The 26764-nt window shown below is 36.3% G+C and overlaps 1 protein-coding gene across 2 annotated transcripts in view; it reads right to left on the minus strand.

The window, feature by feature from the left end:
• Positions 1-26764, minus strand: part of LOC145673490 (uncharacterized) — an 81474-nt gene that overhangs the window by 37617 nt on the left and 17093 nt on the right. For both annotated transcript variants that reach the window (XM_081743240.1, XM_081743241.1), the window contains exons 2-3: positions 22491-22869; positions 13656-14197 (exon numbers count right to left, since the gene is read on the minus strand). In XM_081743240.1, coding sequence (XP_081599366.1) covers positions 13656-14197; positions 22491-22840 — 892 coding nt within the window. In that variant the 5' untranslated portion in view covers positions 22841-22869. The remainder of the gene's footprint in view (positions 1-13655; positions 14198-22490; positions 22870-26764) is intronic.

The following is a 26764-nucleotide window of genomic DNA, read 5'->3' on the forward strand; positions in this document are numbered from 1 at the left end:
AGGGGGGGCCCGATCCAATCACATTATACTTCATCACCATATTATAGTTCATTTGCAAGCCTACCGTAAAACTTTTAGGGGGCCAGCCAAATTTTAGGGGGCGGCCCCCTAGCCCCCCGTGGATACGGGCCTAGAGCCACCGCTGGCGGAACATTGCTTCTAATGGGGCCTTCATAAGGCGCTGCTGACCGGCCAAGCCGCCAGTCGCTGTGTTTCAACAATCAGCACACTTCTTTTTATGAATAACTTTACTGTACAGTACTTCTTTTTGGCAAATAAACCTGTACAGTTCGATTATCCGAACAAACCAGTTTTCCGAACACCCATGTCCCCCAATAACTTCGGATAATCGACGCTCTACTGTAATGATCTCTTGATTTACTCTTTTCACTGTTACTTATTCGATTTTTATTTCAGAATCAGCCAAGAGTCATATTAATCTGTATTGTGTACTTATTCTATCATCTTTTAATATTATTCTCTTTGCTTTTGTTACTTGTTGATTAAGTATTTGCTTTCTTCAATATCGGTTTTCTATTCTCTACCAAACACTATGTCCTTTCATATTTTGTACAGGCGTATTGTATTTTCTATTTATTTAAAGGAAAGATAAAAGTGTAGCTATGATTACTTATTGACTATGTGTATGAATTTCTCCGTAAATCTATTTTGACTTTGTCTATAAAGAATTTAACTCCAAGTTGATTGATTTTTGATTTTAGTTTAGCGTCCCGTTCAGCAGCGAGGCTATATGAGTCGTGGACCTACTGATTAACGTGGAATCCGAACTACATGAGCTCCCCGGGAATTGAATCCGGGTCTCCCACGCCAAAGGCGCGTACGCTAACCGCTTAGCCACGAGAGAGCTCTAACTTCAAGTTCGTTCTTCAGTCTGGGCTCATTTCCATTATTTGATCTCTTATTTTCTGAAAGATTTTATGTATTCACTTTAAGGCAGGGCTCGATTTTTAATTTACCAGTGGCGGTGGATAGGTGGATCACAATGTGTAATGTATTTCCATATACACTAGGAGCAGTGGGGCTTCAAAGTTGTGAGATGACCAAAAATATTTTCTGGAGCCTCCTTTAATCAGAGTAATATTTTATGTTCAAAATCAAAATCTAGCTAAACAAAATATTAATTATCAAAAGTAACAAAATAATAACAGAAAATGTAGTAAAGATAGAGTAATACAAAAAGTACGTACATACAACAAACTAAACTTTTATTTTTTTTAAAAGAAAAATATTACTTACGTTTTAGTTGAAAAGGCGAGATGAATTTCTTCGACGTTTCTTGCTTTCCCGGTAGGATTGTCTGTAGCACCGTGACGCTTCAATTTTATCCACATTGTTGCATGTTTTTCAGCATTAAAGAAGCGCAAAGGTGGATCATATATAAATACAAAAAGGAGCTTGCTAAGTGTTACAAACTGCAAACGATTCCTCAGATCATTCAATGTTTGATTTATAGCACTAAACCTACGTTCACATTCTCCAGTTGATATCGGTATTACTTCAACAGCTTTCTTAAGTTCCTGAACAGCTGGAGGCATGTAAGAAGGATTGTCCTTGTACAAACGAAATTTTCTAACTACGAAGGAAACACCATTCATTGACTGCTTCATCAATTTGGGTAATCGAGGAATGGCATCGTCTCCAAATAACACTAGTTCATTTTGATGAACAAGCCAAGAAGCAGGTTTTATTACTGATGCATCAACGAAAAAGTCTTTATTTATTTGGAAAACTGGAGTTTATGTTGTCTGAAAGGAATTGAAGAAATTTCAATGGGAAAATGTCAAATTTTGTTTTATAACTAGGAGTACGCTTAGTGATGGACACTCCTTTGAATGTGTATCTTTGCTCTAATTCATTAAGAGCATTTCTTGGATCGCTCTCGGGGGATCAACAGTCTTTAACGCGCAAATTGATTCATATACCAAATCGATTTCTCGTTTGGCTTCAACTGCAGATGCAATTAGAGCAAAAGACATTCCAAAATTTCAAGAACATCATAGATTAATATATATTCCCTGATGCATCACCAGCGCTGGGTACCTTCTTCACTAAACCCTCGAATTTCGATCTCCCACGCACAGGACGGGATGTATCTTTACTAATTTAACCAAAAGACTGTACAAAGCCATGCAACTTTCCCACAGTGACCGCACAGAATGGAATCAAGATGCAATCCAACGTACTACAAACACACAACCCAATTTCAGAATATTTGTTGACAGTTCATCTGATAATTGTTTAAGCAGTCTCTGGTTTCTTGGGCTATGACAAAACGCTGAATATAAAGCATCTGTTAGTTAAATCAACAAAGACATACACTTAAATTCTTGTGTATCTCTACTCTTAATCTGTGCCTCTCTAATCCATCTATCTCAATGATACTACAAAGGTACACTCATTTTGTTACACATCAATCTCAAACTCTATCTATCTCTTCATAAACTATATTAAATAATCACTTCCAATATAATCTGACTCTTATTATGTTCTAACTTCCATCATAATCTAACAATATTTCCACATACTATATCTCTTAAGTATCATAACAGTTTGTTTCTTATTTTTAAGCACTTAGTGCCGTGTTCCCATATTCTACAGCATCCATAAATGCTTGCATATGATGCACGTCAGAGACAGATTTAATCACATCTTGAACTGTAAGCTCAAGTTTATGATTCATACACTGAACCACAATTAAGTCGTTGTTCAACAGTTCATGTAATCTTGTTGCAACTCCATTATAACAACCCTGCATCATTGCCACGCCATCTGTTGCTAAGCCGATAAGGTGACTCTTCTGAACGTTTTCCGTGATGCCTAACAAGCTTCCTAATATAGCTTCTGCTGTAGTTTGTCCAGTTCAACAATTTTCAAAAAATAGTTACACGCAACACATTAAAAAACTACATGAAAATAAATTATCATAGAAGATTTATTAGATGTTGTCGTGCTCTCATCAATTAAAATACTAAAATTTTCTCCTGACTCCACAATAAACTTAGCAAGACTTCTTTTCATCTCCTCGGCAATAAACATTGTCATGTTTTTTTACGTATGATCGGAGTATAACATATTTCCCACGGAAACTCCATTTAATCTCTGAAGTTCAACCAAAGAAAAATGTGTCAAGAAAGACAGATTTTCTTTAGCAATCATATATGCAGTACGCACGAGTGCTGTTGCTGTTCTAATTTTTTCTTCACGTGGGAGTTGCCATAGACTCGTGCTTTCTTGTTTGGATTCCTCAATATGCTGTTTCTTCCGATTATCCATTATTTCCAAGAACTTGAGGTGGGACTTGCATCTTCCATGATCACGAATTTTGTCATTAAGTTTCTTGGGATTAGTTGCAGAAACACCGTCTATAAATGCATTGTCGATACCATCAACTCAACACGAGTTGATTGAGTTAATTTTAGTTTAGCGTCCCTTTCAGCAGCGAGGCTATATGAGACGTGGACCTACTGATTAACGTGGAATCCGAACCACATGAGCTCCCGCCGGGAATCGAACCCGGGTCTCCCACGCCAAAGGCGCGTACGTTAACCGCTTAGCCACGAAGGAGCTCTTAACTCAACACGAGAGAACACTAGAGGGCTCATCCACATCTAACTTGCAGCGAACAACTCTAAAGTCCTGACCCTGCCTAATTCTTTTCTTTTCCTTTAAAGCCGAATGTAACCTATATAACTCTTCGATTGTTTGAAAATCGAAATTAACCGAAATGGTGAATTGTTGTCAATTTAACGCCGGCCCCTATGTGGCTATGACCAATAGAGGAAAGCGTCTACGTTTTCCTACGCCCAAAGAGCAATAAAACTTAATGTCCCAAACGGATCTGTCACGGCGACAGCCGCAGACGAAAAACAAATATGGCATTGACCCCTCGCAAGCGCGAATATATATTAACTTGATTTTCCTCTATACTTGTAATTTTCCCCACTGCCTTTATTCCTTCTCAACAGCCATTCTATGATAGTGATAGTGTAGGTTTCCAGTGTTCTGAGATCAAATTTTCCAGTTCTGTTCCTTTATTAGCTATTAAGAAAAACACTACTGTAGATGACAACACAGATTTGTATTCATTCTTGCCTTTGGTTGGGGAGGCTGTAGGATCCAAAATTTCAAACATATGTTGACCGCAAAAGCAATAAATATTTCTTCCTTCAGTAATGTGGTGCACGGGGAAAAAGGGAAAACTCTGGTCCACTTGTGCTTTTGCTAGTACCTCAGTTGTTTCTTTTCTTTCGGCCGAAGAAGAAACGCATTATTGGTATAATAATGTCTGATGCTCCGAGTTTCAATGCTAAGCTTAAACATCAAATCTTCCCCTTCATCTTTGATGACAAGGAGGAAGGGAACCTTCCAAATATACTACAGACCTTCAAACAACACGCATCTTTGGTTTCGTTTTCTTGCAAGATTCGTTTAAAACTCCCCAAAACGGTATTTATATGCGAGTAGCTAGCACAAACAAATACAGCCTCATGTACGGGAAAGAAAGAAAGGAAGTGAGATAGAAGAAGCATCATCCAAACTTAGAAAGCAGAATACTCTAAGAGTGTGATTTCAAATATTTTCCATGATAAAGGAACTATGTACAGAGAGGGGAAAACCACTATCCCTGGTTGGGACGACATTAAACCAGAAGATGGGATGATTTTTTCCAGAGAGGAAAATGCCAGGCATGCCCCTACAAATCGAACACTGCTTTAAGGTACATACTTCATTCTAGTATTCCAAACTTTTATAATTAATTTCTTAATTGCTGAGTGTGAACTACGTCTGCAACATCTGCTGGTGTTTTCATTACTATTTCGTGTCTGTAATACTAGTCAGCAGTACCAAAAATATTTTTCAACTAATAGATGGTGGGCCTTTCTAACTGGGTCCTAGTCATGGGGAAAATGTAATTAGTTTTTCTCTTCTTCGAATTTGAATCCTGTGTATAGAGCAAAAAGTTTGGTAGTTGATTTTAATATTCCTTCCAGTGCCAACGATGTATGAAAGTAGACTATCAGTATCATGTAGGATTCGAACCATATTACCTCCCATCGGGAATCGAAGGTAGTTTCCCGCTCTTACCATGTAACACGGGAACGGTTCTGTAAGATAAATAGAAAAACCAAAATTGATTATAACAATATTAGTTAACACAATATCACTTCCTACAAATATCTATCCCTTGCAAGCAGAACTCGAAGTCGCGATTTGGTCTTGCGTTCGCCAGCCAACGTTTGAGATACTCAACCGCCATAGGTTGCGGTTAAAACCTGAGAATGTACTCCATCGAGATTTTGCCAAAGGTAGCGTCAAATGCATGATGACTATATCAAGAAACTTTATAATACCCTATTCGTTCTCATGAGTGAACATTTTGTCGATAGTACACCTTCGTTAGTGCTGCTTTACACATGAAATAAATCTTAATATTTTTTAGGTTGAGTTTAAGTTTAAAATTTGGCTCTATTCTTTCCACAGTAAGTAATAGGAAACATAATTTTGCAACAAGAAACATCACAAAAGCATGTCACTTCTGTAATAATGTCATTCAATAACAAGATTGAAATTAACATTTGCAGGTAGTGATAAGACACAAATTATAAACGATATGTAATGATAATGGCTAGGTTGTCAGAAACAAATACATAAATATATATGTTGGTATCAGTAAAGTTAGAGAAATCTGTATAAAATGTAAAAATATCATTGAATGAAATGAAAATCTATGAATATAATTCGGTCTAATAATTCATTTATGTGAAGTTAAAACTTTGTGTTTTCAATAATTAAAATCAAATTGAGCGCCAATAAATCTATAAACAATAAAATGGCATACAAGAAGGTGCATTTCTAAAGAAACTAAATAATTGTCATATTTCATGTTCAATATTCGTAAGAAAATTGGATATATTAATCATAACTTCAATCAATTCTCATCATCTGTGCTCAAACAGATTATATCTGAATCAAAGTATGATCTGATCACTAAAAATATCTTCCTTAGGTGATCTGACTGTGATTAAAATATATAATTTATGCGTTGAAAATGATGGACAATTTGAACACTCGATTTTGGTAACCTAATTTAATGTTACTGTTCAAATTGTAACAATTTCATAGTTTTGTAGTTGTCAAATATTTTAAATTCAATTTCATCAAGTAACTTGTGGCACACCCTCTATAATTTATTTACTATAGCACAATGATAATATACTATCTCTTCCCATACGCCGGCATTTTATTCCATTCGTATATTTCACAATTTTGCATTTGCTTTTATAAATAATCCTTGTATATGCAAATTTATCTTTTCAATTTTTTTACAAATGGAAAGCAATCACGGAACACGCGAGTTTTATGTCGCAAGATTAGAGGCTCACATACACCAACACACAGTGTTAATTGTTTATAGGAGCAAACGGAAGACAGTAATAAAATTAATGCCGTGAGTCTCTCAGGCCCGGACCTAAATTTTATTTTTACCTATATAAATCGTATATTTTAAATCTCTGCACTTGATGGTTTTATATAACTCGAAGATAAAACATTTTTCCAAGTTTCTTAATATAAGAAAAAAATAATCACACTAAAACGATAGGAAAGTAACTTATAAACAGGGTCATTATATCCTTAGACACTGTGCCTAACAACAAATTATCAGAGAATACATATAAAAACTTTTTAATTTTTCTGCGGGGTTACTTTATTATGTTCAATACACACACCCGAGTAATTATACACTGTCAAGTAAGCAAGACATTTGTAGTTATTTTTTGCATTATCTGAATTCTAAAGTACTCATGTTCATGGTACATCATTATTCAAACTACGGAACTTACAGGAAAGGATCTCCGTACATTATCACAAATTACTATTGTTATAGCTGCCTACAAACAGGTGCACTCACATTTACCATACATTTCTTCACTCTCTTCACACCGTCTTCCTTTCTCTGTATTTATGTTTATCATTTCTGTTTCCCCCAACAGAAACGGGGTGCATCGGTTTCATTTTTGGGTAGGGTTCTCATATTGAATGGAAATATATAAAGCGTTTCAGATCTGATTTTAAACAGTAGGTTGTTACAAATAACCTCAATGCTGAATAAGATATTAAACTCAAATAAACCTGGATACTTTCGTTCGCAAAGTGAAATTGCGGTTTGATATCACTGTGAAATTGCGGTTTTCCCATGTATCTGCTTTTTTCATGCGGTGACAGTTAACACTTTATTTTCCATTTTAAACTTGAAAAAAACCTCCAACAGCGTATTACAAGAAATAATCGAGTAAAACAGTTATAAGGCATGTAACGTTTGTGTTATTTACTGTAACTTGACGAAGATTTATACAGATTATTAATATGTTTGTCTTGTTGCACGTTTGAGGACTTCGGACTCGGAACATTCATACCGGAGAAGCGGACGTTTAAAATGGCGACACGTCTGGAAAATTGATCACGTGCAGAATGAGTTCAGTGGTGTCGTTTTTATGGGCAGAACCCACTAAAACTGCTGATATTCATACGTGGATTATGAAAGTGTGTGGGAGGATTCAATTTAGGGCAACATGTAATGAGGTGATAGTGTACTTCACAAAAGGATGGGCTAGTATTGTTAATGTCAACCTTGGAGCAACGGTAAACTCAGTACTTCAATCACTGACATGAACTATGCTCGTAAGTGTGAATGAATTCATGTGAAGAGAAGAATATTACGCTCAATATCAACTTAGTTGGTTCTACCATAATGGTGTTGTGCAGAACATTGTTGTTAATGTCCTTAAGTATGGAACAGTGAGCCTACAATGGGAGCTATGAATACTATCCGAGAATTAAGAAAACTCGAATGCTGACATCGAGTAATGCTGGCATCGAATGCAATCTGAATATCTTGCAGCGTTACGCAGCGGAGGGGAAAAATTTTCTTTACTGGGTAATTGCATCTGTTTACTTCATGAAGGAAGCATGCATCTCTACGGAAAAAGAAACACAAAACGGTTGCTTCGTTCAGAAAAGTTTTGTGCATTGTATTGTGGGGCGTATCAGATGTTTTACTGATCGATTGTTTGGAACAAGGAGAAACCGTGAATGCTGAAAGGTACGCAGGACAGTTCTGAAGTTACGGGATGTTATCATACGAAAACGTCCTGATCTTCTCCGCCGTGAGGTGATCGTTCCAGATTATAATGCAAAACCCCATTCAGCTGACACACACACACAAGCTGTTAGTATATTTATTGCCAATAGAGTACTCTTTACAGCCCTGATCTAGCTCTTAGTGGCTTTCACATTTTCCCTACTCTAAAGTAAAATATGGATGGCCCCTATTATCTAACATGTGATTATATCAAAAACGCTGTCTCATGGTGGCTACGAGAACTTGACGCGGATTTCTGTGTAACCTATACGAAAAACATCATCTACCGCTGTGACAAGTGCATGAATAAAAAACATTACATCGAGGACTAGTGTTGAGTGCGCTCTATCACCAGGTGTTGTTACCTTCCAGCTACCCAGCCCTGCACATAACCAATAATAGGTTTTGCAATATTTTCTCTTTTTTCATCATCGCTGGTGACAGAAAATGCTAATGTAAACCTGCACTTCCACAAACAATTCCCTTTAGAACGTTATCTGTGAATCTAAATTAGAAAATGTTGCAAACCTATTGTGACCTAAATCTATTAATAAAATGCATAACACTTTTCAAACACTCCAGGCCTATCAGACCAATATTATCCATAACAAAGAAGGAAGTGAACATAGTAATTCTTAGTTGATGGTAAAACATGTCCTCGCACATAACGGTTTTTTAAATTAGCACACAGCTCTTATATTCTTTAGAATTTCGTTCCTATCGAACAATATACGCATATAAGCAAATGTGAGTTTTCCTGCGAACACATCACAGAATAACTACTCAAGCAATTACAATGCTATTCGGCATGATTATAAACCTTAAGCATCTTTAGGAACTTACACAATGGAAATGAGGGTGGGTGGAGAAGGGTGACATGTAAAACGAATTAAAACGATTAATCCGTACTTTTCGGGGTCGCTGATATGAATTACGGCACTTTCGATGCCGGTTGAGTCCAAATGTATTTTCCTATCGGTTTTGGAGTGAGATTCCACAAAAAACTCTACAGTTTTCAAACTGAAACTGACTAGGCTTTTTATTTCACGTATGGTCTTCTATTTTGCAATTGAGTTGATTTACAGTGTGTTGAATGCAATTAGTTAGGAAACATTCCTCTCTTACTTTTTGAAAAGTAAATTTTTCAGATGATTTCCTCAGTATTCTATAGAGTCCATACAGTGTCCGGTTTGCATCAAGGTCAGTGCTTCACAATGTAAGGTTTTGTCGAAACACATAACACTTTTGTGTGGTGGCTTCTAACGTTAATTTTGATTAATATTGAAGTGCCGTATAAATGCACGCTAAAAATCACTGACTTTTATTTATTTATTTATTTTTTAAGGAAAATGTCTCCACGGTGAGTGTTTCATGTTGTTAACTAACGCTTCATTGCGACTGAAATAATTTGAGTTTGCTACAATGTCACAGCCAAATTCAACAACCTTTGCAGAATTGATTTGGAAAAAAGAAAAGAATTTCAGTTATACCAGTAAGGAAAACATCCGAAAGAATGGAATTTTAAGAAAAAAATGAAATCTTTGAGGTTTACGACTCACGGTTATGCCGGTTAGGCTAAAGGAGACAGTGATAATGAGAAATGAAATGATGGAATGAAGAAAGTGAGAGGAAACGGGAGAACCCCGAGCACGGTGTTTCTCCACCACAAAGTTCACACGCCGAGCTGGGATTGAACCAGGGACCCCAAGCACCGGAGGTGAATGCTCTACCACTGAGTCACCACGCCCCCAGAATTTTCAGAAAGGTTAGTGCGGTTCATAACTAGCTGCTTTAAGTAACATGTTTAATTATAGTTATAGTTTAATTGGAAAATAAAATATATCTGAAATAATAAGTCAACTCACAATTACAGTTTAAAAACCGTCAACACCGTGCATATAAAAATGAATGTGAATTTCTGTCTCATCGCATGACGGAAAAACTACTGAACCAATTAAAATTATACCTGCTATGATTATCAACCTTAGTGCTACCAAGGATCTTATGGCAATAAACAGACAATTTTCACCATTGGGGTGACCAGCTGATATAAAAGTAATCGAAAACGTTCAACACTGGTGTTCAATCTACAGGTTAGGGTCGCTGAATGACACTCTAGATGCGGTTTAAAACTAAATTCATTCGCATGAGGCTGAGAAAAGTGACACGTAAAATTAATCAAGAACGGCCGATATTAGTGGCTAAGTCATAATTTCCCCGGCTGTTGTGAATACAGGATTCCCACAGGGTTTTGTAAACTCTTTTCCCTGACAAAGGTTTATTTATTTCCCTGCACAAACGTTCCTTGTCCTTTAATTTTTAAACAAACATACCTTGCTACCAGAATATAGAGCATTAACTTACTATAAAAAGGGTCAGTCTAGGAAAACACGTGACTATATATATAATATCACTCTAGGCGATACGGAATTGTACGTGAACGTACACACGGTATTAATACTATCAGCTGTTGAGGAGTTTCACGGTGCAACACCGAAAAATTTTTAAATCCTGATAGAATTTGTATGGAACTTGTGAGAAAGTATACTCTTTGAAACTGAAAAGGAATGTTTCATTGTCTAGTTCCGATGACACGTCAGATCTTAATGAAATTCATATTAAATCACCGCGAGAGCATACTTTTTTCAAGCAAAACTGTGCAATCTCGAAATTATACGTGATCAGACTCAATTGTGGCACATTACAGTTTATATTAGCAGTAAGTTCATCCGATATATCCTGTAAAAATTACTGTAAAGTCAGCTTCTTTGCTTTTGTTTTGTTAAATAAAATAATCACATTTACCAAAGCCAAGTTCGAAAGATGAAAAATAATTTTCTCCACCGCTCAGTGTTTCCCGGCTCAATGAGCAATAGGAAAAAAAATTGACAGATTTGTCCATCCCTACCTACTTTGCTCTTATTATATCCGCAAACAGCACTCTGTTCTGCCCTTTCATGCGTTCATCTGCTACAAGAAACTTCGATCAATTCATCCTTATGAGTGGTTGATAGCTTACGCACATTTTTCCATTTGATTGCAAAATAATTAGTCAAGAAATTTTTTCTCCTTTTCTGGAATGCTTCTTTCGGTATTCTCTTCATGTTTGACATGGCATTAACTACTGCTTTTATGTCATGTGTCCACAGGTGATCAAAGCCACCTGTCCATGAGAACACTGTACCACTGCCCTTTTACGTCCTGACACAATCTATGATGCTGATTACAGTGTTGTGTCCTTTGTTGTGAGGGCATGAACTTGCGTATACTTCTAGGTTACAAACGTATCCACTTTCTGCTTCATAAAGTTCGAAACCCTTTATTCCGTATTTATGCGGTTCACCCTTCATGTGAACACGAACAAAACTACACCCCCTGAAAGCATAGATTGCTTCGTTTATTGTCAGGCACTCTACAGATTTGTATATTTCCTGCATAATTCTGATAATAGCATCCAGAAATGGACGACTTCGGAACACTGGATCATACCCCTCTTCACCTCTCTCCACCTGAAGCTCTGTTATTCAAATGGAGCATACCTAAAATGCCTTGGAACATATTACGTGACATTTTGATTTTGCAAAGTAGTTTTCAACGCTGATCTAGTGCTCCAATTGTCACAATTTGCGGGTTTCCGTACTAAACACGTGTATGACAGCAGCCGAGAAAAGTAATAGTTCATTGTCACAGATTTCTACGAAGGAAACGTAGATTTTGGCCTAATTGTCTATTTCTGTTCTTGCCTAGCGTATTTATTTGTTTTTGCGAATAATAACACACACGCCAAATAAACACTGCAAAAACTGAAGACCGGAACTCTCCCTCGAAATTCCAAAACGTTCGTTTACATCGGACCAGCGGAAGTCAGTTCCTGATTGGGCGAAACTTTCTCACTTCAACCCAACTCAGAATCCTGGTTGATACTGCGCAAAGTGTTTCAAATTGAGGAGGCTGTACATGAGTTCCCTCTTTTTTACTTTAACTTATTCACTTGAAAGTCACTTTCTGTCATTTCATCTTCTACATTATAATCTCTCTCCAGTTCATAGGCACCTGAATCTCTATAATTTACATTTTCGCCAATTGGTTTCGGTGAAAGAACTTTTCTTGGAAAATCACGATGACTGGGTTCGGAAATATCCATTGAAACAGCTGTAAATGCATGAATTTCGCATTAAAAAAAAGACAGACAAAAACATACCGAGAGTATCTGGAAAGCAAGTAGAAACGCTGAGAGAGAATATAGACATTTTACGATTTGAAGAACAATGAGAATTAATTTCTTAACTGTGCCTGTGGTTCCTCCCGTGTGCAAACAATTGCAAAGAAAAGTGAACAAAATATATTATTTATTTTTTGGTACTCAGGAGACTGACATATGACTGCTAACATCATTACATGTCGAGAAAATGTCAACAGCAATGATTTAAAAACCTTCACAGTTGAATTTATGCTCCGTGCGATTTAAAGCCCACACGTAGTAATATAACGCAGAATTCATTATAAAACGCTTTCCGCATTGAAGTCGATAGTACACCATTCATTATATAATGTACTTCGGTCTAAAAATGTTAAAGAATTCAAGATTATATAGGTCAAATGATATCAGAATTAACAATCTAACCATACATCATAGCACAACATGCCTTAATATGAACAACGCATTTGTCACCTATTATTCTATGTTGTATTGACTAATTTCTAAATCCCAAATAATCTTATTACTTCGAAAGAAGTCTTCATTGTCGAAAACGAGTCACGATATTAAAGAATTTTTTAATGATTTCCGATTTTGCCTGACAAAAATCAAATTCCCTGATGTTCCAAGTCTGTGGGACCCCTGGGAAAGTAACACTCATGATACCTTTTAAATCCAAATTTGTCGCAATCCCCATGAAATGAGTGGTGGATGTAAAAATGAATACCATATAAAAATATTCGAAAATGATCAATGTCTACTGTTTCCGGAATCACCGAGATGCATAGTAACGTCCCGGATATTTGGGTCTAAATTCATCCCGGGTCTAAATTCATTATTAGTTTTTGGAGTCGCTGCGATGAATAGAGGAAACCCGATGCCACTTAAGTGCAAGTTCACTCGCATGGGTGTTCGGAGTGGGAAGATGGTGTTACGAACTTTTGTCCTTACAGTTTCATTAAGATGCCTATCCAAAGAGGACAGAGGTTGAAATACATTTCATAAACTTATTCTGCTGATGAGAAGGAAAATGTGTATCATAAGGGGAGTGGATTCGAATATTTTCCACAAACTTATTTTTTCCGTGCCAAGAACAGAAGTTTAGCTATTTAAATATATTAAATAAATTATTAAGCGATTATAATTTTAATTTTATAACACATTTTATAGAAGTTTCCCGCTCCTATTAATTGCAATAATCGATTTGGGAAGAAATGGGATCATCAGAAACTAATCCGATTTTGTGAATTTTTCGATAATGTCTATTTACACTGCTTGAAGAAGAAAAGGCCTTACCACAATACATACAGTTGTAAGGTTTTTCGCCTGTATGAGTTCTCGAGTGCACTCGAAGGTTCGTTGGAGTAGAAAATGCCTTACTGCAAAATTGACATGGATATGGCGTCTCGCCTGTATGGATCCTTATGTGCACTTTAAGGTGACTTCGCTCAGAAAACGCTTTGTTGCATTGAGTGCATGCATACGGTTTCTCTCCAGTATGGATTCTGACATGATTTCTAAGTTTTCCAGCTTCCGCAAAAGTCTTACCACATTGATCACATATATAAGGTCTTTCCCCGGTATGAGTCCTAACATGGGTGCTTAAATGACCTGGTTGCCTGAAAGCCTTCGCACAATGTTGACAAATAAATGCCTTTCCAACATATATTCTTGGATACTTCTTCTTTACTTTAACCGTGTTTTCTGAATTATTTTTATCTTGTTTAGATACACCAGAAGACGACTCAGATTGTTTCTTTGACTTTGAAACCAATTTCTTGCTGCTGGCGATGTTAGATTTTCTCTTTTTAGAAATCTGGACGCTTTCCTCGCACTTCCTAATAAAGAAATACAGTAACATTTCATTAGCTTTTATAATAAAATTAAAGAGTAGAAAGAAATATTTTTCTTACATACTAACATGAAGTGACACATAATGAGGTGGTGAAGTTCATTCATATTTTAAGAAATTATAAAATCTTCGACTGTTATTCAAGAGGAGCACACGAATGCTTAACTACCTTAACAGTATTCTGAATTTAATAGGTTCGTGTGATTGAATTGGCCAAAAATACATGTGGTTGGAGAGGAAGTATTTTGTAACGCAACCAAATGAATAAACGAAGATTACGAGTGAGGCGTAAGGAAACTGCAAATGAGAAAACACATAATAGGGAGTAAATTTCTTAAGTTCAAACAGCAGTATACTGTAGCTTTAGATGACTAAAATATCAACAGTGTACTTTGACCACAAGTAATGAAAAGTTGCACTATACACCGTTGATTTAGGTGATTTCATGCTAATTACACATTAAAAATTGAGCCTCGCGACCACCGAAAAACATGTGATGTCCTCGACAACACAGTCAAAGCAAATTGGGCAAACACATCTTCAATTTCAGACGACTTAAGAATACATCATACCACAGTCATTCGACTTTTATGTGCAACGCGTAAAATGAATAAACCGTAATAAGCACACTAATCAGAAAGAATCGCCATACGGAAACGTTGAGTTCTCTAAGTGTGAAAAATAACCTGCAATTTTATTGAATTAGAAATGGTCAGTGACGATGATCAGTGTACTGGATGATTTTTGAAACCACCTATCCACGTGCTGAAGGCATTGTTGCTGATATGGTGGCCTATGGGGGGGCTCCATCTTGTCTTTCTCCTTCATGACTAAACCATCATTGTTGATCGCTAATGTTGAACTTCACATTGACTGCACATAACATTCTATCTAAGCATTCAGAAATAGTCAATCGACATGATGTATTTATATCGCACAGATGTCGCTCAAGGAACGGTGCAGACACCATGCTTTGCAGTACAAAATCCTTCCTTTCCAACACTATTCACTTGATGTTTTTCTGATCCACTACCACTTCCTCTATCATTTCGATAATTTCTGGGCAGACCGAGTAAAGTCTAATCGCGGAGTTCTTTTTATCGCAGACAACATACATCTTTCGTCATGGAACTCCATCGTTGGATGGACGATGGTAAAAATACCTGCTTGTAAGCGAACACTACTCCGAGTAACTAAACATATTTTCATTTTTTAAAGATTTGAAAGTGACACTCGTGACATTTTCGTTTCACCAAACCAATAAAGACAGAAAAACTCTACGTTTGAAAATGTAATACAATATATATATATATATATACAATTTTCTAATTTCGCTTGCTTTCACTTACGCTTTCGATTTATATAAGCCTTCAATATACAGGAAAACAAGCATACAAACATCTGTATGTTTGTGCAGTAGCATAAACGAAACAAACACATATTAATCATGGGGCTAGCTCATGTCTGGTGTACCTGAAAGGTCCCCTCGATTTGACTTCAGATTCGATTGATGAATGGTTGAGACATTAAAAAAAGTTGGTCACATGGTGTGGTGAGTGCTCGTTCTGTCCGCCATATTGGATTTTGAACACGGATAATGATGTTTTGAGAAAACTGTTAGATTTCTAATTAAACAGTTCTAGCATAGGTTGTAATTATAATACAGAAAAGAGTTATACCTCGTTCGAATTGCAAATATCCATGCTTTAAAACGGTGTATATGATATGCATGTGTGTCGCAGGAGGGAGCCGTTACGGTGGGGAATTCCCGGAAATTTACACAAAAATTTCGCTTCTATCTAGTTTGATCGCTTATAAGCTAGCAACCGTGTGAGCAAGAAACAATATAAAATTTGCAGGAAAGTAACAATATATCTGCAACATTTCTAGAAAGTTTGAGAAAGATAGCTGATTTACAAACAGAGAAAAAATAATTCATGAATGTGTTACTTATACGCGTGGGTGACCAGGACATAATTTATCGGGTTTTTCTAAGACATTTAAGAAGTCTATCGTTGAAGTAGAGAGTACTTTAATTTGGAAAAAATATGTAGTGTTAAAAATTATACATAGTGATTAGTAATCCTGAGATACAAGGAAACAACTGTGGACAAAGAGCACATCCCATCAGGAATAGGCTGGACGCATGATACTGTCATGATAATCTTCCAGGACAAAGTGATTCTGGACGTGGACTCCGTGGGATTTGAAACTAGTGTTTAAAGAATGTCTTTTGAATATGGAGATATTGACACTTCCAATCGGAGTTTATCCCATACTTTGCCATGCCAAGAACACCTTGTTTGCAATAGGCGACTAGAGAGAGGAAATTTCCCCCTCACTTTTGTTCCGTCCACAAGATCTGACACAAGTCAACTTGATAATCGATGTAGGGAACAAGACTTTGTTTGGCTCCTCTCTCGGTTTCTCCAAAATAGATACTTTCAAGATGTAAGCGAAGACATTCAAAAAGTTCGTCTCCTTTAGCCTAACCGGCATAAGCGTGGGACGTAAAAGATAGATTTCATTTTACATTTAACAAGTATTTCGTGGAGTGCATTCAATAGTATGATAACAGATGAAAATCAAGCTATTACCCAGACCATAGTCACTCCAATCATTCCATATACAGCAATAGAGTTTGGTACAATGGTAAACATTGAAGACTTTTTAAAAGAAGTAGAGGTGGAAAGTGGATCCTTGTGGTGTGATCAAGATGTGTACCAGATTGCGAAAGAAATACATTTCAAAATATTTATCGGCTTCGGTGGATTTCATTTCATAAAGGAGGTCATTTAATTTGTTGGAAAATGCCTGTGACATAGTTTAGCAGATCACATAGTTAAAATAACAGTTTTTTTTTGTTTGTTTGTTTGCTAACAAGCTCGCAAAAGAGTTTTCAATGGTTTTCGCTATGCTAGAGGAATGAGGGAACTTTCTATACTGGCAGAGGCAATGGAACGCTTGTGCTGATTGGCTTTCACATGCAAGTATGATGTGAATAAACATTGACAATGTATCAGTGACCTGCACAGAATACAAAGAACCTGCCAGATGAAAGATGAAGAATGTATTCTTGAAGGTATGAAGAGTGCATGTGAACATTATAGCCAGTTAAAAGTAAATATTCAGGCTTTTGTAGTCATACTTTTCTCTTCTGTAGTCAGTTTCTCCATCTATTATTTCCCATTATCCGTGACCAGCTACGTGCCCATCGTGAAACGAAATGGGAGATATTTGTGAGTGCTGTTTCCCGATCAGTTCCTCTTTTCTTTGCTTTCGATAAGACAAATTATTCTCGATGGGCTACTGTATTCCTAGAAGACTGTCTAATCTTACTATCTATACTTCTTAATGTGTACCTCTCTTTTAAAGCTGGCTATTTTATAGTAAAAAATACAACTCAAAAATTTAGTTGTGTGCCGATGGATCAAAGATTAGAGCAAAACTACAACAAGGCAGCAAAGGACACTGGTGGTATCACCCGCAGGAAGGAAGCTGTGGCCCAGTATGATCTCTTCAAACACGAAAAAAGTCTTATAGGGAAAAAAGTCTTAATTTTCTTCTCCCCACACTATTCGGTATGAAGACTGTTTCACACGTGTTGTTGATTTCATTCTAGCAAGAAAAAATCCTTTCAAAGTTTATTCTGGTGATCATACCAGGACATTATATAATATTGCCACAAAGTGATGGACTCGGATATGAGCAAACTTCCCTGTTGAACTGCATAAAAGACGGCAAACGATTTCACGAAGACTTTATCCAAGAACGCTTTGCTGACAAAAGCAAAAAGTTGATGGATCCAATTAAGCGAAGTGTTCTACGCAAACCTGTAGTTTGAACTGAACGGCTGGATATTCAACAGGAAAGTTCAAAGGCAATGCATGTCATTATCGTTGCAAGAGCAAGAGGCTACAGTGTTGAGACGTTACTGAAGTATAAGATCACACCCACGTCATTCCTTATGACAAAAGGAATGTTCCTAAGTAAAGCAGTAAAATCAGACCTGATGTATGAACTAGAGAAGCATCTTACTACCTCACTTCCTTCGCAAATGCCACACGGTGACATAGTTTATAGTGTTATTGTGAACTTTATGGTGCAAACTAGAAAGATTTCAATTAAACGATTGAACCTGAAGACATTTGGTGAGTTTGCTGATTACTTGGTGCCAATTTCGTATCAAGTGAACCGTTTGGATGTTGTTTTTGACATTTATGCGAAAAAGGAATCGCTCAGAACGAACGTGAAGAAGTAAAACAAGTTCGGTACAGTATTATATTCCGTCGCCACTCACACCACTTCCGGTTCAGATTGAATGTTACTGAGCCTCTTCTGACAATAAAGTAAAATTCTAAGAGTTTTCATATCATGCATATTGGAGAAAGACGACATCTCTACAAACCAAGACCTCTACCTTGGTGGTGCACATACTAGCGACAGATTCAAGTGTGTAGTGATTTGCAACAAATCTGTGTCAGATGGAAAAATCTTCATTCCGAACATGAAGAAGCTGATGACCGAATGTCGCTTCACATCAACCATGCTACAGAAACGGGAATTACACCAGGTGTAGGTGTTGTGTACAGATACAGATGTGTTGGTAAATGTTTTGTACCACTACAAAAATACATGGGAATCTTAGCAGCTTCAGAAATTGTGGATGCTACCTGGTGTTGGTACTACATCTCGGGCAATTCAAATTCATAAACTATCAAAAGAAATGAAAGAAACTTCCATCCTTGTTTTGCCTTCAGTCCACACTAACTGATTGTTATTCAATTAGCAAAGTTGGAAGCAAAGCAACAGCAATGAAGATTGTCTATTTGTCTGGAATCTCACGCCTTGAGAACACTGGAACAAGAGCGATAAACGAAAATGATGTGCGCGATGGAGAGAAATTCCTCTTGCAATGTTTGGGGTCAAACATTTATTCATATGGCGAATTGCGATTCACAAAGTTTCATCAGTAACAGCGGAAAGGAAATTTCAGAAACCTTAGACTCCCCTAAAGTACGATGACACTTCATATAAAGCGGTCATATTTTCAGTGCTACCGGTGGACAAACGCTCTTAGACGTGTCAAACAATCAGACCCTATCGATTTTGGTTGTCTGTGATGGTGAATACTATATTCCAGATATATCCTCTACATCTCTATTACCTAGTGATTTCATTAAACCTTGTAAATGAGAGAAGTGTGCCAGAAAAGGTGCCTGTATCAGGTAAGTCTCCTTCAAATGTTGTACTTATTGTAAATGTTCCGGATCCAGTGGCTGCATAAATCCACATTAATACACCAGTTGTTTCTCCCTGTATCTCACGGTTACTAATCACTATGTACAATTTTTAACACTACATACCTTTACCAAATTAAAGTACTCTCTACTTTAACGCTAGACTTCTTAGATGTCTTAGAAAAACCCGATAAATTATGTTCTGGTCACCCACGCGTACAAGTAACACATTCATGAATTTATTTTTTCTCTGTTTGTACATCAGCTATCTTTCTCAAACTTTCTAGAAGTGTTGCAGATATATTGTTACTTTCCTGCATATTTTATGTTGTTTCTTGCTCTCACGGTTGCCAGCTTATAAGCGATCAAACTAGATAAAAGCGAAATTTTTGTGTAAATTTCCGGGAATTCCCCACCGTAACGGCTCCCTCCTGCGACACACACGCATATCATATACACCGTTTTAAAGCATGGATATTTGCAATTCGAACGAGGTATAACTCTTTTCTGTATTATAATTACAACCTATGCTAGAACTGTTTAATTAGTAACCTAACAGTTTTCTCAAAACGTCATTATCCATGTACAAAATCCAATATGGCGCACAGAACGAGCACTCACCACACCATGTGACCAACTTTTTTTTAATGTCCCAACTATCGATCAATCGAACCTGAAGACAAAACGAGGGGACCTTTCAGGCATACGAGACATGAGCTAGTCCCTCCTACACTATATGAATTGCATGTTTTTCTTGCTTCTTTTAAATTTTATTTTGTAGTCTGTGCTGTGTTAAATTGACAATTACGCTAGAGTTAGTACTGTAAGCATTATGAGTAACTGTATATGTTGCGGTTGAACTATGAGATATTGATTCTATAAATTTATTTATGAATTGTTTAATCAAATAACTGACTCACAAATGGCACTTATGTTATGCTGAATCTGACACTTACTTGGCGAAATAAATAAAGTAAAATTATACGTTAATTGCTTCAATTATTGAAGCATATGTTAATTACTAAATTATTCAAGTATATGTTAATCATTTCAATTTACATTACCACTACGTTAGTTTGGCGGGCTCAAAGATTTATCACTAACAAGTACTCTCTACATAGAACAGAAGAAAGAATGACAAAGGCACAAACAGGATCCAAACCGAAGTATTTCGAACCGTTTGATGCAAATGCTGCGATTGAAGCCTATCTTGAAAGACTCGGTCAGTGCTGCAGTGCTGTCGATATCTCAGATAAAGAATATATATATATATATATATATATATATAAATTTTGTGATGAATTCTACAGCATACAGAACGATCAGATAGATGGTGTTGCCAATTCCGAATAGTTAAGTTCTGATGCTTTCTGTGGTGTTACAGAAAATATCGGAACTTAAATATTAAAAATTAGTAGAGGTACGACTAATTACATAGTTGAACGGCTTAAATTTCGATCCGTTAAGCCAGAGAAGGGGATAGTCCGTATAGAACTATTTACTCGTTTTAAAGACACAGGCGAAGAAATGTTCTTCTGAAGATATATTGCAGAAGAAATTCGGAACCAAAAGCCTTTGGCACTTGTAGCAAGACGAAAAATATATTTGCTAAGACACCTCTTACATAAAATATACCAAAAGAAATCAGCATATCAAACAGAAATTTTAGAAGGGCAGGTTTACGATTTTAGGCACGATAAAATGAAAGCGAAGAGGATAAGCTGCAATCTGAAAACAAGAAATACAGAAAGTTCCAGGAGCTAACAATCACAAGTGGAAATTGTGCGTTAACACAGAAGTTTAATGTTCTGCTTGCGGAGTCCAATGCCACAGATGTAAATAATAATATGCTAAGGTGTATCATCAAGACAAGCATTTTTTCATAGACCTATGCAACATTTGGGCCTTTACCGAAGCAAAATTGTACAATGTAGTGGTTCTCCGGAAAGTTTATTCATCTTCGCGGCGCAATACCTTACATCTGATTAGATAATTCCACTTTTTCCACGTCTACTCGCTTTAACTATCAACTGTCAAATGACGTTAGGTTTAATCGGCTACAACTTTATAACCTGGATTTGGAACACTAGCGCCAGTTCGTGTGCGTAAGGCTCATTACCTTTAAACAACCTTATAATTAATATATATCATTGCTTTTAAGATACCATTTCTACAATTATCTACTATGGGTTTCGTTCCTTTAGGGTCTTTACAGTGAGCTGTAACTAGAGTATAAGAGATTCTGGTCATAAAGAAAGTATACAAAAGACAAATTTACTCCCTGTGTAATACTTAACCGTAAACTATTTATCCCGCTGCAAGTACAAAAAAATCTCAGGAAAATAATATATCAGATAACATTTCCTCGGAAAACCCCATTAAATGAATTCTCATCTGACATTAAAACATGTAAATACATTTTATATACATTGTTTCTAACCGAACATTAACTACCTTTAATCATTTTACATTTCCATGAAAAAAATAAGAGGGTCCAAACTTACTGAAGCGTTACAGTGTGTGCTTGCTAAAATTGTCACGTACTTCACAACTTGTACCATACATACGATTCAGACCCTACACTATACTGGGGCCACACCTCATACAAAAATTGCTGCAAAATAACAGTAAACTTAAAATAAAACCACGCTAAAAATGCTACCCCAAGACCGAAAATTAAAAAAAAAAATCGCGATTTAATTAAAAATTGGAGGTGGTTTCCACACGAAATTGAATGTGATAGGCATAATAGATTTTATCTTTCAAAATCACTACTGCCAAGTTAGTGAAGGACCTCTGATTTCGTTCAGGGATAAAACAAAATATTGTTTTTGAATAAAATTGCGTTCTTCAGTACTTGTTTGCCTAAAAGTTCATTTCGTTGATTTAGGCTCTACCACAACAAAAACCTTGCAGTGCTTCTAATTACAGTATACATCCGCTGAATTTACATTGTAGCAGAACAAAATTTGAATATTTTCCTACCAATTAATAACAAAATATTTAGAGTCGTGATACTAGTAAAGAGAATTTACTCACTTTTCAACATTGGCTTCTGGTTCCTTCTTATCACCATTGTTGGACACTAATTTCGTATTCTCATTTCGACCCTCACTGGATGCAGACTGCTTCGATTCTTCCTTAGAGCTGGAAGTCACACATTTACTTTCTTCCTTCACATCAGTCACACCAGTGCACCTTGATTCATAGCATTCATCCACACTAAGTTTGTCGCTGGAAGAACCTTCCTGTTTAAAGGCTTCACAATCATTTGTGAACTCATATGGAAGTGAATTTTCATTGTAATTGGATTCATACTCAACTGTTTCATCTTCCTCTTCTATTTTCACAGCAACGAACTCAAATGGGTTAATTTCTTCGGTAGACATAATAAATTTCCTATTTAAATAGAAAACACCTGGAAACAAAAATATTTCTCTGTAATAATAAGATTTAGCAGATTTAACTTGGGACAAGGATATATATTTAATTCGCTACAGAGAAAAGTGATGAAATGTAAAACAAACGGACTAATCTTGTGCAATCGTAACAAACTCATATTACCTGTGTAGATACACCCTGATATAAGTCTGCGTTACATATTTTATCAGTTTGGTTAAGCAAAAACAGGAGGGATTATAGTTTTCCACGTTCGACACATTATTCAGAAACAAAATCCCTCAACAAATTTTTAAATAAAGACTGGTTTATATCTTCATTGTTTATACAAAAACAAAGAACATCACCTATCATTCCTACTACTACAATTTACAGGCTTGTATTTTTTGTTATAACTCTGTATGTACGAAGAGGTAAAATTAAATCTTTAAATTTAAAGAAAGGAGATGCTCTCCGACACAAACAACTACTATAATTCATACAGAGTGCCAACAGAACTGTTGTATCAGGTTGTCTAAAACGTATTGTGTTTCGGGAGTCAAAATTGACAAGATATTTATTGTTATTTGAAAATATCATTATGAAATCACATATGCATGTTTGTTTGATAAACATTTGCTACTTTCTCTCCAATACCACAATCGCTATAGAATTTCCCGTTAAAATTTTAACATGTGGATTTTACGGGCATATCATTCAGGGAGTTTTGCAGATTGAATCAAAATGTGACAATGTAGCTGCAGGTTATATGGTCGGTGCATTAAAACCTCTAAGGCAAGTTACTTTAATTTCCCACTGGTCTTTAAACATGTATGCAGTTTTGCGTTGTCAGCGTGGTATACGAAACCACTTCCGTTGAATATTACGCCGTTTATTTTGAGTAACTAGGTGCAGTAACTATCTACAATAAAGATTAGAGTCTATCGCTGTGCCCGGCGGCAAAGCTCATGATCGACAATGCCCTTCCAAATCCACCAAATGCTCAGCATAAGCTTCATGAGAGTCATTGTAAGCTTTGCTACGGAGCTTCTTTCTTCGACCACGATCTTTTTCGTATATCACTGTCGTAGGCAATCTACATCTCATCACTCGTGATCAACCGATGCAGAAATGACTCCAGTTCATTACGTTTCAGTAAGTATTTGCAGAATAAAAATTCTGTCGACTAAATGGTTTTGCGTTAGATTATGCGTTACACAAATGTCCACCTTCCTTTTCGTATCCAGTTTTCTCAAAATGGTTTATAAGTGTTTGGTGATGAGTCATTGGTCATGTTACGACCGATTGCTTTAAATGCCAATTTTGCGGAAAGTCCACTCATCTTTAAAGTATAATTCCTTATGTCTATTTACAAAACTTCCAACACTTTTTCACATCTACTAGTACCAACTGTCAGCTATCAAATTGTCATATGACTTTATGCCTGACTCACTGCAACTCATATACTTGGAATTTGCAATACTAACAATGCGCAAAAAGAATTAATATTTTATAGACGACCTGATATAAAAATTTCTACTAGCCATTCCTGACAGTATACTGTTTAGCATCTTTGAGTTCGACATTCGGTTGGAGAAGAAAATTCAAATTTCACACTCACTTTCACTAATCATGTGTCTCCTTTAGCCTAAAGAGCATATGCATGGTTGTAAAGCTAAGAAAATGCATTGAAATTTTCAGAATCAGTACTAGAAATGATTAATTGGATGTTATGGCTCATTATTACCTAATACAAAATAATATATTAAAAAATAAACAACATATTTAATATTCTTTGTGCCCAGAATATTCATCTTTTAATCATATAAATGTGTAATAAATTTTTGATTCATTCTTAGTTGTTTTGATTCGAATTGCAGCCCAAACTAGTTATAAGACACCCTAACTCCCAACAAAATTTTAGAATACTGTATTAAAGAAGTAAGAAAATTAGAACATATTATGACATGCGTTGTAACGAAGGAAACAAACGCTCAGAACACAAGATTCTAACGCACACATCCATACAGATTTAGAAACGTCTTAAAAACCTTGGGGGGATGTATGGAAAATTGACCTATTAACCTTCTCCTCCCACTACATGGTAGTAAAAAAAACATTTTCTCCGAAATCCGGTGTTGCCAAGAAATTCAAGCTAGCTGACAATTTTTGACCAGAGGGGTGAATGCCTATTCCTCTCTGTCACTTGAGAAAGGTTTTGGCGAAAAAGAAAAAAAAAGTAGCGTGGAAACTCCGAATGGTTTGTGTTGTTTTGTTATTTGACACTTTGAGTGGAAAAATCTTCCTTCGTCCTTTGGAGAGGAACAAAATTCGAACTGGACGGCAGCTCTCGGCAAAAATAGGGGGTGAGCAAAAGCTGATCTTCTCAGTCATATGAATATGGAATGGAATGTCTCAAATGTTTTGGCGAAGAAAAAAGTAGTCTGGAAACTCCGAGTGCTTGATGTTGCTGTTATTTGATACTTTCAACCTGCTTTCAACAGAATATTTCTTTTTCCATTGAGACGGAATGATCTATATATGCAGGCAAATTGGTCAGTGTTTATTTCCCCCTTCTCTATATAGAAAGAAAGAACCCAATGTGTAAGCCATTAATCACAGTGTAATGGGGATCAAAGCTATGGCAACGTCGTTGAACATAAGTTAAGTTACAATGTTACTAGTAAGAGGATATGATTGTTCGGACAGTTCCGATTACCACCCACTAAGGCTTTTAAGATCCTGCCAGTTCTTTATAGACTAAATTATATTTATGAATAGTACAAAATACACACACATACCTAGGTATATAATGTATTATAGTCATACATCTATTATTGTCTTGATGATTAACTGACAAGCTACTCTATTAGTCTAAAAGAAAGTGTTCTTTCGGAGAATACTTAAGAGTAGTTTGAACAAGTTTAGTTTTTTTTAAAAAAAAAACTGGGTTATATGGTCAGACAATTTAAAGGTAAAAAAACGTATGTATTCGTTTTGCACCTGCAGCACACGGTTTTGTAGAGGTTCGTCGTCGTCGTAACATTGTACATGTAGTACAACTGAAAATTGGACATTTTATTAAGTGTGTTTGTAGAAAGTTTTAACTTACTAAGGAAAAGAACAGCTCCCAAAACCTTCTTACCCGATATATTAATTTAGCCAGATATTGTTACGTATTGGTTAAATGCCTATATTTTGACAGTGTAAAAGAAGGTGCCTTTGTTGTCAAAAATTATATTAGACAACAGTGGTGTATACTAACATATTGTAGGGTTAATAGCAAAGCAGTATGCAGTTAATAGCATAGCAGGCGCCTTCAAAGCAGTGTTGTAATAATATATTTCGATTCCACAGGATTTATATTTAAGCAATTATCTGTTATCTAGTTGATTACATAATTCACAGCTTCGTTCACCCTTTACGAGAGCTGGAACTTCAATGTCAACTATTTATTTACAACTGATACGAAATAGATACATGTGACAAAGATTTATAGTCTTTCAACGTAATCACCACCATTATGTATAACCTGTTGCCAGCAATGTGGAAGTTGTTGAATACCTACAAAAGCATCTGCTGTGTTCATAATTCTAATGGATTGGTCTACTGCCTGAAGAATATCTTAAACATTTTTTAAAACAAATAATATGAAGAGGTTCCTCCATCTTAGGAATCACGTCAAAATCACAAGGGCTTAATTCTGGGAGTAGGATGGATGGTATAGCACTTCCCACTCCCATCGATTGAACAAATCAGTCATATCTTGCGATGTATGCGTCCGAGCGTAGTCCACCAAATTATGGATGGAATCTGCAAGAAGCGTCGCCGCTTTATTCTTAAGGCTGGTCGAAATTGTGTCCCAGAAAGGAACAAAAATACTGTGATGCGGGAGAAGGGTATGCGTTAGGATTACACCATCCCATAACATACGA

The sequence above is a fragment of the Thermobia domestica genome, chromosome 16 (genome assembly GCF_964235325.1).
Source record: "Thermobia domestica chromosome 16, izTheDome1.hap1.1, whole genome shotgun sequence".
In the NCBI taxonomy this organism is placed as follows: domain Eukaryota; kingdom Metazoa; phylum Arthropoda; class Insecta; order Zygentoma; family Lepismatidae; genus Thermobia; species Thermobia domestica.